This window comes from Papio anubis, chromosome X (genome assembly GCF_008728515.1).
Source record: "Papio anubis isolate 15944 chromosome X, Panubis1.0, whole genome shotgun sequence".
Classification (NCBI taxonomy): domain Eukaryota; kingdom Metazoa; phylum Chordata; class Mammalia; order Primates; family Cercopithecidae; genus Papio; species Papio anubis.
The window spans coordinates 101,272,680-101,288,293 of NC_044996.1; the positions used below are offsets into that span (position 1 = coordinate 101,272,680).

At 40.5% G+C, this 15,614-nt stretch overlaps 1 protein-coding gene across 1 annotated transcript in view; it reads left to right on the plus strand.

Annotated features, from left to right (window-relative positions):
- The window catches only part of EFHC2 (EF-hand domain containing 2), a 196,014-nt gene extending 181,425 nt beyond the window's left edge, over nt 1-14,589 (plus strand). Inside the window, exon 15 of the mRNA XM_009197435.3 lies at nt 11,996-14,589. Within this exon, the coding sequence (XP_009195699.2) occupies nt 11,996-12,097 (102 nt within the window). The 3' untranslated portion in view covers nt 12,098-14,589. The remainder of the gene's footprint in view (nt 1-11,995) is intronic.
- Nucleotides 14,590-15,614: the final 1,025 nt, after the last annotated feature.

Here is a 15,614-nt window from a genome sequence, read left to right on the forward strand (position 1 = left end):
TTTTATTTTCCTGATGACTCTTGAGTTTGAATGAGATCCAATCATCTTTTTGTACTACAACCTACAGTAAGAAAGATACTTTTTTCATAACAACACAGCATGCACATATATAACGGAATCTAAGATTTCATGGATTAATACTGTTCTGACTACATGTGGTGCAGTATGATACAGTCTTTTCTTTTTTCATTTCTCTCTTCCTTTCTTTTCTTTTCCTTTTTGTCATTACCCACCACCTCTTTTTCTCCTCTCTTTTGAATGTTGTTCATGACCCATTAAATTGATTTCATGACCCACAAAAAGATCACCATACACACTAGAAGAGAAGTCACCGCATGGGATGGCCAAAGATCCACTCTGCCTTTAATCACCTCTCCCCAGTTTCATCACTTTTCAACTCTGTCAACCGGGATACGTATCGAGCCCTGGACCTCAGATGCTTTTGAGAGGCAATGTAGAACAGAAGGTCTCCAATCACAGGGACCCTGGTTCAAATCCTTAGCTCTATGATCAACTAACTGGGTGACTTTTTACAAATTACTCAACCTTTCAGGTTTTCCCATCTCAAAAATGGTGATAAGAATAGCACTTCCATTAGGGTTGTGAGGATTAAGGAAGTCACTATACACAAGTCACTTATCACAATACCTCTGCCATAGTAAGGGCTTAAGTGTTGGATGCTATTATTTTTTGTAAAATGGAGATGTCTTACTTTCCTCAAGTCAGGGGGCTGGGCAGTCCCTGCCAAGGTTAAGATGGGAGATTCTATTCTTAATGGCAAGAGAATGGTTCTAGGCCAGGAATGTCACATCAGAAACAGCTTGGGCTTCAGCACTAGGTTCTTCTAATTGCAATTCATTTATGGTGAGAACTTTACTCATAGGGCCTCATCAATTCTGCTGATAAAGCCTAGAAGTATTTCAGTCTGCAGGAGGCATTCAGAAAGGACTATTCTTTTTCAGCCACTTAAAAAGAAAAGAAAATAGATATAAAATGGTACCTGATCAATTTCACCAACAATGAGAACTTAACTAGATTCCAAAGAGTTTGAAGCACTCTGGTACTGATAAGCTTGTTATTATTTCATAAAGACATGAAATAGCTTGGGAATATTACCAGTGAGTCTATAATCTCATGTGAAAATATTTAGCATGAAGGGGTTGAGCACAATGTTGAATAGTTTATTCAGTAGAATACAGGAGCAAAAAGTATAATATCTACTGACCCATGTAAGTGTGCTCACATGTTGTTAATAATGTTGAATAACTGCTGGGTCAGAGTTTGTCACAGGTGGGGTTCTCCAGGAAGCAGATGGAGTCTAATGTGTAGGATATTTATTTGGGAGTGTCCTTGGGATCATCTCCCATGAAAGGTGGGGGAAAAGAAGAAGAGTGGGCAGAGGGAGAAGTTGAACTGTGATACAAGCCCAAAGATAGCCTTGGCCAACCCATAGGGAGCTCTGGAGTTAGCATGTCTTTTCAGCGTTGTCCTGAGTTGGGCCAGAATGGCCTGGCCTTTGTCCCGGTGGGTTGGTTCAAGAAGAGATATGACTTTGTGCAGCGTGGCTCTTTGCAGCCAAGACATGTTTGTAGCTCAGGAAATCCATGAAGGGGACTCCCAGCAGCTGGGCCACCAAATCCCTCCTCAAGGGGATTCTGGATAGTATATCACAGCTTGGCAACCAACTACTCTTGAAGCCCCTGTTGACTTTACTTGGTATCAACTGAGAGCCTGGCAGTGTGACAGCCTCCTCCCCAGCTGGTTCCCTGGTTATTTCCTAATCTTCTATTCATAGTAGGGAACTGAGAGGAGAGTGGTTATGCTATAAGAGACCGTGGTGGAGTCAGACCAGATGTGTAGGTCCTGGGGGCGCAACTGGGCAGAGAAAACCTCCCAGTTATGACTTTGGGGATTGCCAACATTTGAGGAGTCTTCCATAGCCAGTCACATGTAGGGCTTCAGGGTAAGATCCATCAGGTTGTGAAGGCACCCCAGCCCTGAGTGTGAAGCGATGAGACCAAAGGTCTTTTGAGAACAAGGAATGGCAGGCTGAGCTCCTATGTGGAAGCAAGGCTTAAATGGAGGCCCCAGAGTTGGGAAGCTGCACCCTTCCTCCAGTATATGAGCCCGACAGGCTGGCTCAGGTTAAAGTTTCAGAGGTGTTATAGAGAGCTCTGTACAAGTTACCAGTACAGCCACCACCTGGAACCTGGATATTTTTACTCCTGGGCTGAATATTGTCATCAGCAGGATCTCAATTCTGGACTGAGAATCTTACTGAGAAATAAAAAGAAACTTATTGGCTGATGAAAGCTGAGTAGGCCTCAGTACTAGATTCAACTCTAATTCTGTCTGCATCAGCATGAATGGATAGGATGGATGTTATGGGTGGAAATTTGGGACACCTTCCCAGTCTAGTGTGACTAACCATCATGGGGTGAGAAGGGAGAGGCCAGAAACCAGGAACAAGACCACAGGATTCAGCCAACCACAGGCTGAGTAGGGGTGTGGTCTGGTCCACAAGACTTGAGATTGGAAGGGAGTTCTAGCAGGGCATCCCTCCAAAACAGTGAGCGTAGTGATGGGGAATCTTGAAGTTAGCACCATTCGGCAATCAGAGGAAGCCACTCAGCAGGCTCAGACCAAGCTTTCACCCTGCCAAGGGGACAGAGCTGGCTAAGTCCCTAAACCCGTGAGGTTACAGCAGGAAAGACGCAGCATACTCAAAGGGATCCTGGAGATGGATTTGATAAAGGGACTGTTGATGGGGTGGGTAGGGTTAAGGGAACCAAGCGGGCGGGGACGCGGGGGAGGGTGGAGCACTCAGGGACTAGCAAGAACAGGAGAAGCAGGGAGGGACTGGGGGACTGGTGTTATTAGAGCGCAGCAGAGGAGCTGGACGATAGCAGCAGGTAGAGTAGTGTAGCCACTATAGCCACTCCCAAACCATGGCCTGGCATGGAGGAAACAGGGTGAAGGGAAGTAAAATCCATACTCTGACCTCTTGCTTATCCTGTTTTCTGATCTCCTGATGCTGCTTCACATTGTCTGAACCCACCCAGAAGCCAGAGAGCAAGGAAGCTTGAGGAGTGATGCAATCCACAGAGTTGGTCTCCCAGGGCAGAAAGCAGAGTGAAAAGGGCAAAGAATGGATCTTGAGGGGCAAATGGAGACTGACCCAGCACAATCTGTTTGTTATCAGAATAAAGCCTTGAGCTCAGAACAAGCCCCACAGCCAGGATAAAAGCTAGGTCTACACTAACTACTTCTGGGGCTTGGTCTGCTGGATTTGAGGACCAGTTTCCTGGACTCAGAGGTGGCTCCCCTACATGTGCTTGTCAGGTGGCCTCAGCTAGTAAGAATTGGGGTCAACCACAAACAAGGAGAATTTAAAGAGTACTATAGTATAGCTAGTCTAGCTTTGATTAGTCCTACTGCCCTTTGGTGACAGGTTTTTCCTACATGGTTGGATGTAAGCTGTCATCCATCATGACTGTTGGCTATGGCCTGTAGCCAATGGCTTGTAGCCTGGATTCTCATTGGACTCCCTTGCTTATCCCTCTGCCTGGCCCCTCAGCAGCCCATGGTGAGCCATGGGGCTGTAATTTAACTCTCACTCCATTATGTGACTATCTATGGTCTCAGCATGTTGCCCTGGCGCTGTCATGGCCTGGAGACCCCATTTCCATTCTATTGTGTTTGCTCACAGATGGTAGCTGTAAAACTGGCAGAATAGGTCCCACTGTTTAGAGCCTGTCTGGTTAATCTCAGAAGTCACGTTTTAAAAAATAACACTAAATCGGTTCTCATGTAAACTTTATAACTTACACTGTGTGACTGGCGTCTTATCTTTTGACATTTCTGAGAAAAATTGGATATGGCTTCATTTTATGAACATCGTCACTGTGAAAAAAAACATTAGCAGTCAGCTCGAAAGCGCTCTCTTTCACAATAGGATGATATAGGGCCTTGGCATCAGGAAGTAGGGGGCAGTTGGGTACACCTTGGGAAACGTCTTTGGACACCCACCTTGTTGAGATTCTCCTTTTGGTATTTAGAGCATGGAATAACCTGTGACATTTTGTTGTCCCAACAATCTTGCAAGAATAAGTATTATCCCCAATTTATAGATAGGAAGCTGAGGTTCAGAGATATCCCTAAAGGTGAGGATTATATAGTCAGGGACTGGTGCCAATTTTTTACATAAGTAAAGTTATTTCTAATATTTGTGGTTGAATATAACAGTCAAAATAAAAGGTTGTTAACCATTCCTCTTAGACTTAAAAAATAACTGGCAAACACATACTGTTGACCTAACACAGAGCAATAACCTAGTAGGAAAGGATACTCCTGAAATCCACTTTCATCTACAGCATCAGGTGATGTCCACTTGAACTGTACACATAAGCCTGTCACTGAAGCTCAAAAATCCACATCTCCCTGAAAACTTTACATTGCCTTGCACTTCCAAGGAAAGGTTTTCTGTTTAGAAACTACACCTGTCTTTTAGCTACAACTCACATACAGATGACAACTCTGTTGAAGCTTTGTCTAGAGAAAGGGGAAACTATCATGAAATATTGGCATTGCTGTAAAGACAGAAATGTATAGAAATATAAGCTAATCTTCTGGCTTTATATATGAGCTTTTCCTTATGTTATCAGAATGCTCTTGATTATCTCAAGAAATATTCGCAAAATCCTTTCCCCAAATTTATTTCAATTTGATTTGCTTAAAATTTAATTGCTTTTATGATTTTGTCAAACTAATTAGATTATTTCTAAAGCCATGTTAACTTTATTTGAAGGGAGAAAATCTAAGAAAATCACAATTTTAATACTGTATACACCACTGGCCTTTTCCATACATTTATAGATCTTTCTCATAGAAACATCCTTTTCCTAGTGAGTAGAGGGGAGTAACATGGTGAAATCACTAACATGACTCTATCTGCCTTGCATTTGGGAGGAATAAAAATAACCTTGTTTCAGTGAAGCATGGAATTTAATTGGCTCCCGATCTTTCCCCTCATGCATCTGGTGGCCAGTATTACAGTAGAAAATTTTAAACAAGAAGGAGACATAATCCAATTAAATTTCCTTTTAAAAATGTCAAAGCAAATAAATCTAGGGCCCATTAGCTCACACACAGCTTTGCTATTCTCACTGGGCAGCTGCTGTTTACTGGGTTTTCATCCAGTGCCATCTTTGCTTCCCATTTCAAGGGTGTGCGATTTTACAGATCAGCAGCTACATTTTTTCACCACTGATGAACGAGTAATTTATTGCCAACTGGTTTGACATCTTAAGTGCCTCGAGTGACAGCCAGCTTGGAAGATGTCATAGGGCCTTCTTGGAGACAATGATTCCCAGACATTTTAGAATCCTGATTTTTGTATCATTGAATTTCACTCTGCATTTCATAGTTCTTCCTTCTTCCAGAAAACACTACGTGGCATGTATTGTTTATGCTCCAGATTACATCAGATTTTGTTCTGAGATTTGAGTGCTGTCTTTTGAGTTATCTGGAAGTCACTTGGAGACTCTGGATTCATCCAGTTTGCCAGGAAGTTGCTTTGTTTCAAGCTGTGCTGTGGCTTTCTTAGACATATTCTTAATTTTGATAAATGCAAAATTGCATAGAATCTACATCTGACTCCCTCTAGAAGCAGACTTGGAAACAAAGATTTAAGTGTAAATCATTTTGGGGGGAGAAGTGAAAACACTAGTAAGGGAGTGGGAGAGTGAGAAAGGGAAGGGAAGGAGCTACTAAAGGCATATTAACAAACCAGTTACAAATGTAGATGATGTAGACGATTGAAGGTTTTGTTTTGTTTTGGGACAGGGTCTCACTCTGTCACCCAGGGTGGAGTGTAGTGGCGCGATCATGGCTCACTGCAGCCTTAAACTCCTGGGCTCAAGCAGTCCTCCTACCTCAGCCTCCCAAGCAGCTGGGACTACAGGCCCACACCACCACACCCTGCTTTTTTTTTTTTTCTTTTGTAGAGACAGGGTCTCACTGTGTTGAACAGGCTTGTTCAGAAGTCCTGGCTTTAAGTGATCTCCCACCTCAGTCACCCAAATGGTGGAGTTGCAGGTGTGAGCCCCCACACCTGACCTAATGATTAGAGCTTAATGCAACTGGGAAACATTGATACTTCAGAGTCATCTCACCCAAAGTGCAAGGGAGCTGCGGTATTCATCCATCAACTCCCATCAGTCATTGTTTGAGGGCTGCTCTTGAAGTGGAGCAAAGGAAATAATTCCCTGGCACTTGTGGCTTGCCACAGGGGCAGCCAAAGCAAGCCTCAGAGGCCAAAGAGAAGCCCTAGGGCAAAGGAACGCAGGTGCTGGCCGTTGGAAGTCAGGTTGGTGTGCTCCAGAGTGGAAAGGATGAGGAGATAGGAAGGGGTGCTGGCAGAGCCTGCTACACGTAGACAGTTAAAATCCCAAATTCCAAACCTGCACTGCCAGGGGAATCTGCTTTACAGAGATGCAAGTAAGCTTGTTCTCACCCAGAATGGGCAGGATCAACTTCTGTGGATGACTCCTCCTGTTGTAAAAGTACCGCACAGTTATTCCCACTTAAAACTGATATGCACTGCTGGGAAAGCCATATGTATGAGTTTTCTTTGCATTGCATAGTGTAGGGTTAATAAAAAGTCAATGAAGACAGTATTTTAACTCACTGCCCAGATTTTCATAAAGATTCTACAATATTTGGAACATTTGCAGATTTATTAGAAAGTACAATTAGGCAGTGGTAGTATGTGGATTTCTTATGTTGCCAAAAATGTCTTCATTTTACCAAGGGGCTAGCCATGAGATTCCTTAAGTAGATCCAATTATAGACAAAATTATGAAGAAAGTGCCTTTCCCTCTACTTTATTGATGCCCCTCACCCCATCCCCTGAGCCTTGGAAACCTCTCCTGTTTCCTAACCTTCCTTTGGTCCCAAATTTGATTCCATTAGTCCATTTTAAGCCAGTAGGTGTGAAAATCTCCCTGAAATGGGGGTTGGCAATAGATGGACCCACAGCACTGCTAATGTGCTTGTGGCATTTATGAAGTATTTGGACAGAAAGTCACTCCCACCTGGAACCTAAGGAAGAGTGACAAAAATAATCAAGGGAAGTGACATTGATTCGAAAGAAAGAGCACAATGGGGCCGGAGTAGTCAGGAGAGCTTTGTGCGAGTCATGGGGTTTAAAGTGGTCAGGATTTAAAGAAATGGACTACTGTTATCTTTTCATCTTAAATTATCCTTAATACCAAATCTCATGGATATTTACTTGAGTTTCATTGTGCCCAAGTTGCTAACAAATTTGATCTCATCTCCAAATTCTTGAGTTCTCATGATTGCATTGTGAGTTCTATTATTTTCTCTTTATTGTCAGCATTGAAATCACAATTCCTTGCTCCAAAAATACAAAAACAAAACCACTTTTGCTAACTCATAAGCTATGAGGCAGAATCTTCTAGTCCTGACCTGTTTCATAAGAGGATCCAGTCCCTGAATAATTTCATCATATTTATATGAGTTACATAATGCATTATTTCTGTGTTGAAAACTTTTATTTAAAAGACCTATTAGAGGATGGTGATTTCTGAAGGCATATATTTGTACTATTTCTCTATAATGAGATTAAATTTACAAGCATCACTTAAGAGCAAATATTGCTGTAAGTTTTGTAATGAAATTTTTGAGGGCATGTTAAATAGTGGAGTTGAATGACTATTGATCTTAGCCTTCATTGATTAAAATGTATTGTTGTGTGTGTGTGTGTGTGTGTGTGTATGTAATGGTTTACTACTTTTTGGTGTAAGAAAGGACATTTTACCAACTTCCATGTGGTATGAGTTGGCACAAAACACCCCTTAGGAGTGGGTTTAGCCATCAGCCATCTGAATGGTCATTTCGCTCTTCATACTGCCAGTTGGTGGTTTGGGCTCAACTTCTGAGAGGCAGCATCCTTGAGAGAGAAGAGTAGAGTAGTGTCACTTCAAGAACTGCCTTGTTTTGTACTTAACTTTTCTTGTTGGAAGTGTGAGGACCAAATGTAGCTGTGTAGGATGAAAGCCAGCTGCTTCTGAATAGATCCTTCTCAGCTCTGGAGGGTTGCCCCGCAGATGAGCATAGTTCTGTAGCTCCACTGCCCAGGTTATTATAATCCAGGCTTCTCCACTGACTGGAGGTTTGACTTGAGACAATCTATTTAATCCTTCTGTGTCTCAGTTTCTTTTTCTGTAAATAGATTATCCTCATAATACTTATCTCTTAAGGGGTTTCTGTGATGATTAAATAACTTAATACATGTAAAACACTTAAAAGAGTATCAGCCATGTAGTAAATATCCAATAAATGTATTGTAATTCCTATTACTACTAGGTAATTACAAGAGTCCTATCTATAACCCTGCACAAATCTGCAACTAGTTTATCATCATCATAAATCATCTCTTAAATTAAGGTTTTACACCTGAATCAGAGATGCTGGTACTTAGTTATTGTCTGATTCTATGACAGTGTTGTCAATTGTCATAGTTTTACATGTCACTCATATTCCAGTGACTTCTATATCTTTACACAGTTCTGGATTCTAGCTCTGTGCTATATATAACCATATTTACAGATGTTTACCAGAATCTTCACCTTGATGTCCCATGGACACCTGAAAGAAAAAGTGCCCACATTCTTAGCAAACTATCACAAGAACAGAAAACCAAACACCGCATGTTCTCACTCATAGGTGGGAACTGAACAATGAGATCACTTGGACTCGGGAAGGGGAACATCACACACCGGGGCCTATCATGGGGAGGGGGGAGGGGGGAGGGATTGCATTGGGAGTTATACCTGATGTAAATGACGAGTTGATGGGTGCTGACGAGTTGATGGGTGCAGCACAGCAACATGACACAAGTATACATATGTAACAAACCTGCACGTTATGCACATGTACCCTAGAACTTAAAGTATAATAATAATAATAAATAAATAAATAAATAAATAAAAAAGAAAGAAAGAAAAAGTGCCCACAACTGAACTTAGAATTTCCCTCTGAGCCTTGTTTTCCCACTAAAAAATGTTTTAAAACTCTTCCTGCTTTCCTTATGATATTACACTGGGTTGAATATTGTCCCCTCCAAAAGTCATGTCCACCCCAAGCCTCAGAATGTGACCTTATTTGGATATAGTCTTTGCAGATAAAATTAATTAAAATGAAGTTATGCTGGATTAGAGTGGACCCTAAATGCAGTGATTGGTGACTTTATAAGAAAGCCGCATGAAGACATATTGGTATACACAGAGAACACCATGTGAAGTTGGAGGCAGACGCTGGAGTGATATGCCTACAAGCCAAGGCATGACTGCCAGCCACCACCAGAAGCCAGGAGGGAGGCATGGAATAAATTCTCCCTGAAAGCCTCCAGAAAGATCCAATGCTGCCAACACCTTGGTTTTGGACTTCTGGCCTTCTGAACTGTGAAAGAATAAGTTTCTGTTGCTTTAAGCCACTTCCTTTGTGGTACTTTGTCATGACAGCCCCAGGAAACTAATAACAGATACTGTCAACTATTATTAAATTTACAGTTCTTAGAACTATCCTTACCTGTATTAGTTTCCTAGTGATGCCCTCACGAAGTACCACAGACTGAGTTGCTTAAAACAATAGAAATTTATTCTTCCACAGTTCTGGAGGCTAGCAGTCCAAAATCTAGGTGTCAGCAGGGCCACACTTTCTCTGAAACCTGTGTGGGAATCCTTCCCTGCCTCTTCCTAGACTCTGATGGTTTGCTGGCAGTCTTTGGTGTTCCTTGGTTTGCAGCTGCAAAACTCTAATCTCTGCCTCTGTGGTCACCTGATGTTCCCCCTGTGTGTCTCTGTCTTTACCTGGCTGTCTTCTTATAGGGAGGCCAGTCATATTGAATTAGGGGCCCACCCTACTCCAGTATGATCTCATTTTCCTCATCTTAATTTACCTAATCACATCCACAAAAACCCTATTTCCAAACAAGGTCACATTCTGAGGTACTAGGGATTAGGACTTCACATACCTCTTTTGCGGGGGGGCGGGGACACAACTCAACCCATAGCACTACACCTTTCTTTTTTCACCATTTCAATTGATCCCCTTCTAGCTATTTCATGTTCTCCTGCAGCAGCATCTCTCAGAGGTAGCTCCTGTCCTCCATGCCCACTTCAGCTGCCCTGGTTATGGCACAGTCATCTTTCAGCGGTATTATTGCACTCACCTCCAGATTGATTTTCTTACTTCATTTCATTGTCTGTACATCCAGCAAGTTAGCTAATCAGTTTCTAATCAGATTTCTGTCATTTCACTGGCCAAGACCTACAGTGACTTCCCGTAACCACAGCCTCAAGTAGAAACTAGCACAGAAGGCCAGAAGTTTGGCCCCAGCTTCTCCTTCTAACCATCTCTCTTGCCACTTTGCACCATGTGCCGCATACCACACTGGGCTACTCACCCTTTCTTGAAAATAGATTTTAGGTCTCCAGGCCTTTGCTTACACTGGTCCCTATGCCTGGAACACCCTTCATGACCCTAAACCCTCTGCTGAACTGTTTTTCATCCCATAAGGTGCAACTGAAACACCACTTACTCAGCTTGCTTCCAAAATTCCATTACATCAAATTATTGAGCCTTTACCTATGTTTCTGTGACACCTTGCGATTCTCGATACTAATGTAACACTAGTAAAGATATAGAACCTCTTATATACAACAATTAACCTTGACAGTCATATTTTAACCTTGACAGTAGAAATATAAGCAGGCATATATATGGACTTTGCCTCCTGTTGATATTAATTAACCATTGCAGCATATTCAAAAAGTTTGTGTGTGTGTGTATATACACACATATTTACATATTATATAAAATGTGCATCTGTGTGTGTATATGTACACACACACACACACACACACACACACAAAGTGGCTTATCTGCAAGATCACACTGTGAGTGATCCAGTGTTCTTTTCATTGTTTACGGAAGAAACAGTAACCAAGCAGCCAGTATAGCTACCAGTTTGTATTTTAAAAATTGGGTTCTTTAGGCGGCAGTTCACGCCTGTAATTCCAGCACTTTGGGAGGCTGAGGTGGATGGATAACTTGAAGCCAGGAGTTTGAGACCAGACCAGTCCGGCCTATATGGCGAAACACGTCTCTCCTAAAAATACAAAAATTAGCTGGGCGTGGTGGCATGTGCCTGTAATCCCAGCTACTCGGGAGGCTGAGGCGTGAGAATCACTCGAACCTGGGAGTCAGAGGTTGCAGTGAGCAGAGATTGCGCCACTGTACTCCAGCCTGGGCAACAAAGTGAGACCCTGCCTTAAAACAAATAAAATAAAAATAAAAATTGGGTTCCTAAGAAAGTATAGGAGGATCTATCACTGTATTAATGCTGCATGACAACTCCTGAAATTTCAGTGGTTCACAAGAAGGCACATTTCTTTTTCTTGTCTATGGGCATGTAGGTCAGTGAAGCATGGCTGGATTCAGCTAAGCTTGGCTCTTAGTCTGCAAGTCCAGCCTGGTCTGATCCCCCTTGGTCATTCTAAAAACAACAGCATCCTGGGCCATGTTCTTTTCATGGTGATGGCAGAGGCACAGAAGGCCAAGCCAAATGATGCCAGCACACTAGAGCCTCTGTTCATGATATGTCTGCTAACAGTACATAGGTCAAAGCCAGTCATGTGGCCAACCACATATCAAAGGAACAGGAAAATATACTCTTCTTACTCCACGGGAGGTTCTGCAGAGTCATATGACAAAGAGTGTGGGCACGTAATTCTTATACCGGGAGGGAATGAAGAATCAAGAACAAGTATCCAGTCTACCACAAAGTCTTTATGAACCTGAAGTAGATGGTAGAAATTTTCCCTTTGAAAATAAACTTCGGTGTTGAATTTTCAAAACTGTACTTTGAAATGTGGTTCTAATCATATCCATTTTTGTTTTTTTTTTCTAGAGATGTGAAGATATCTGGCTTGGCATGCCATCACCTATTCCTGCGAAATACATTGACTACTTTACCCTTTTGAAGGACGTGTTTGGCTTAGAGGAGGAATAACCATGCCAGTTTTGGTCAATTCTCTTTGATTTACTTCTCTCATTTTGCCACATTTACTTTAGTAGATATAATTTCATTAAAAACAAAAAAGAAACAAGGTTTATATTAAATGGAAATCCACAAATCACAATTAATTCTATTTTGTCATGTTAGTTTTTCAGAGCATCATGTTATATTGCTGCCGTACTGTTACTATTTAAAATGCCATCTTAAAACATGTTGAATATTTTTATTATATGTATATTTTATTAATACCAAAAAATCTTCTGATAATTTTTCATCCAATGTAATTTGATTCATTAGTATATGAACAGAAAATAACTTCTGAAGGTTATACATGACAATACAAAATCAAATTATATCACAGCAATAAGTTGTGATTCTATTAAATATTTTTGAAACCTTTTTGACACATTTATTACTTATATAGTTAAGTTTTGTAGCAACCCACCTCATCAAAATAATTCTTAAACCTCTCTAGAGTAAATATGTTTATTTTTTAAACTTAGTAAAGCCATGGGAAGAAAAAGAACCTCCCCAAAACACACACACACACACACACACACACACACACACACACACACGAAACATATGCAGTATTTATATTTGTAATGCCCTTTTTTCTATCTAAAGTCAGCTTGTTAGCTTAGGAATATATGCATGTGTATATAATTATAGTTTGACCAAAAATTTATTATGTCTAAAATATTTACAAATGTGAAAGCTGAAGATTTTGAGATTTTTTTTTTTTTTTTGGTTTGTTTTACACACACATCCCACCCGCCCCACCCTAGAGGTTTAAATATTCAGAAACTACAACATTTTTCCCCTGCATTTTTCTAGTTCTATTTTTATTTTTCTTCAGCAGAACTCTTGTCATGTAGTATACATTTGATTAAAACCCATAGCCATGTACCTCTGAGAATTCAGTGTAAGAAGTCTATCCCCGTCTATCCCATTGTTCAATGTGGGGTGCTATGTATCATAAATCCATTTGCCTGGTGTTCTGGAAGACAATGGAGGTCTCTCAAGAAGGAACTGCACCATTTACCTTTCAGGGACTACTCTGAGAAGAAGAGGAGCTGATGACATCTCAAGGGACCCTTCGGACTCATTATTCTTTCACTCCACATTTGCAGCAGTGTCTTGCTGGCTTCTTGGCACTCAAATGTACCAATTTACTCTTGACAACAATGGCCCTTTCATTTTTAAAAAACTGAAGTTAATCAATAAACGATTTCTATATATAAACCTAGAATAATGCCACACGTGCTATTGTTAGAATAGATGCTCCCCCCCAACCCTTTCAGGACTTAACACTAAACTAGTATACTCAATTTATATACCAAAACTATCTACCATAAATCCTAAATTTGACTACTTGATTTTTGTCCCAGGTTTTTTTTAAGGCAACTGACAGTGCCAAGCCATTTTGTCACTTTAAGATTTTTCATTCCCCAGAGAGCAAGCTTTTAGAAGGATGACACTTTCCTGGAACTTTTCAAGCTGACACATTCGTCACTTACCTATTCAACTCTTCAGTCAGTTGTCTTCCCTTCAAGAGTTTAAATATGTAGATAATTTAGCCCTTGTAAAGGCTTATAATGTAGTTCATTTGAGAAGCTGGGGGAGAAAAAGGAAGCAAACCAATGACAATGCTCCTGAGTTTGTGGGGTGACAACTGCTTATTCTATTGCATAGATGTGTGTTACTGCTCTGGTTGTTTCTGGTTCAAGCCCACAATTAGCAATGAAATGGCCATTATAGGATTCATGCCGATAAACATGATACATTGCAGCCATACAGACATTTTAAATAATTATTCTTTTTATAACTAAGCCATATACTGAACAAGATTTATAATTTAGAGATAATATCCCCATTAGTAAAGTTTATGACCCAATAAACAGCTCCCACTAGTTAATAAATGCCAAAGCCATAAAAACAAAGACTTAATGTAATAGAATTTCTGTACCTCCCTCTTTTGCTGGTGGTCTCAAGACACTGAAAGGAAATGCTATCTTAGGAAAAACATTTATTCTCGTTATGTAAATATCAGTGAATTGTCTTACAATCCATCTGGAAGTCTCCCAGCCCCCCTTGGTCCCAGGTGGTCCCAAAATGCTGATGCATTCTGCTTAGGTTTCAAGCAGTAGATAACTGTGGTTTTCAGCACCAATAAATCCCGAGACTAAAATTTTGGGGGAAGGAGGGCTGGAATTTCTGCCTCTTCTCTTCCCTCTGCAAAAGAGAAATCCCAACTATTGTCATTGTTCCAGGGTAATAATTTGAAAGAAGTTTCACAACCTTTCCATATACTTATATTTTCAGCTGCTAACATGCTCTCATTTTGAAGAAAAAGCAAGTGCTGCCTTTGGATGTCTGGGTGAGTTGAAGGTTAATATAGGCAAACCTTTTGTCCTAAGAACTAATTGTTATTTAGTATTCTTGGAACTGTGGGAATGATTGATAAAGCCATTTGAAAACCCAAATCAAATCATGTCTTTTCATACAAAACTGATTAAAAGCTGTTGAAGTTCACATTAAGTGGTTTGCTGAGGCACTGTTGTGAGGTATTGTCGCCAGCAGAGGATTAATTTGCAGTACTTATTTGCCTTTTATTACCTTTTTTACCTAACCACTTGAAAAGTAATGTGGGTAAGTCTATTGGTTTACTTTAGCTTAAGCTTACTAAAATAGTTATAATTTTAGACAACAGAGGGGAGATACAGAGCTTTGTAACTTTCAAGCATTGATAACAGTTTAAACATTTTGCCTACTTTATTTCCTGTATTGCCTTTGATTCAATTACTGACAAGTTACTATTCTTGTTATTATATTTTTTAAAGACTAGAGTATTTGAAGTTTGGTTATTTGGGGTCATAGAGCTTCCAGGCTTTATGGACCCCTCAGTCATGAGTTTAGAATATTTAAATTGCCCTCCCTTCTTTCAAATAGGGAATTATTGATGAGTAAAGTGAAATCTCAAATCAATACAAAACACAAAACTCTTGCCTTTCCAACTTGAATTTATCTTGAGTTGGGGTTGTTTCCTAGCCTTTTCCACTTATTTCTTCTTTCTCGTTTCCCTTCCACCACACGATTTAGCTAGAAGTTTAGTAGTTGGAGTCATAACAAAATAGGGCCTTCCACAAAATATTTATGATATTGAATAATGCAGAAACCATTATAATCATTATAATGAAGTGTCATGCTTCCAATTACATGTACATTCATTTTAGTTATGAGTATAGATCCCTGAATTTTGAATACCCTTAAAAAATGGTCTATAAATAACCTTTCAGACAAACAGCTTCCCAGTGATGGTAGAAACATATACACGAGTGATGCGTCTCTGCTCTAATGTTTGTTTGTGCAAAGTCTGAATTGCTTCAAGTTGAAGGCAGGTTAAGACCTTTTCGAAAATGAGTGTTTTCAAGTTGACTGAGCATCTTCAGAGACACCGTGCTTTTCAATTCCCAAGAGAATGTCATGTGTAAAAATGGAAAGCCCACTG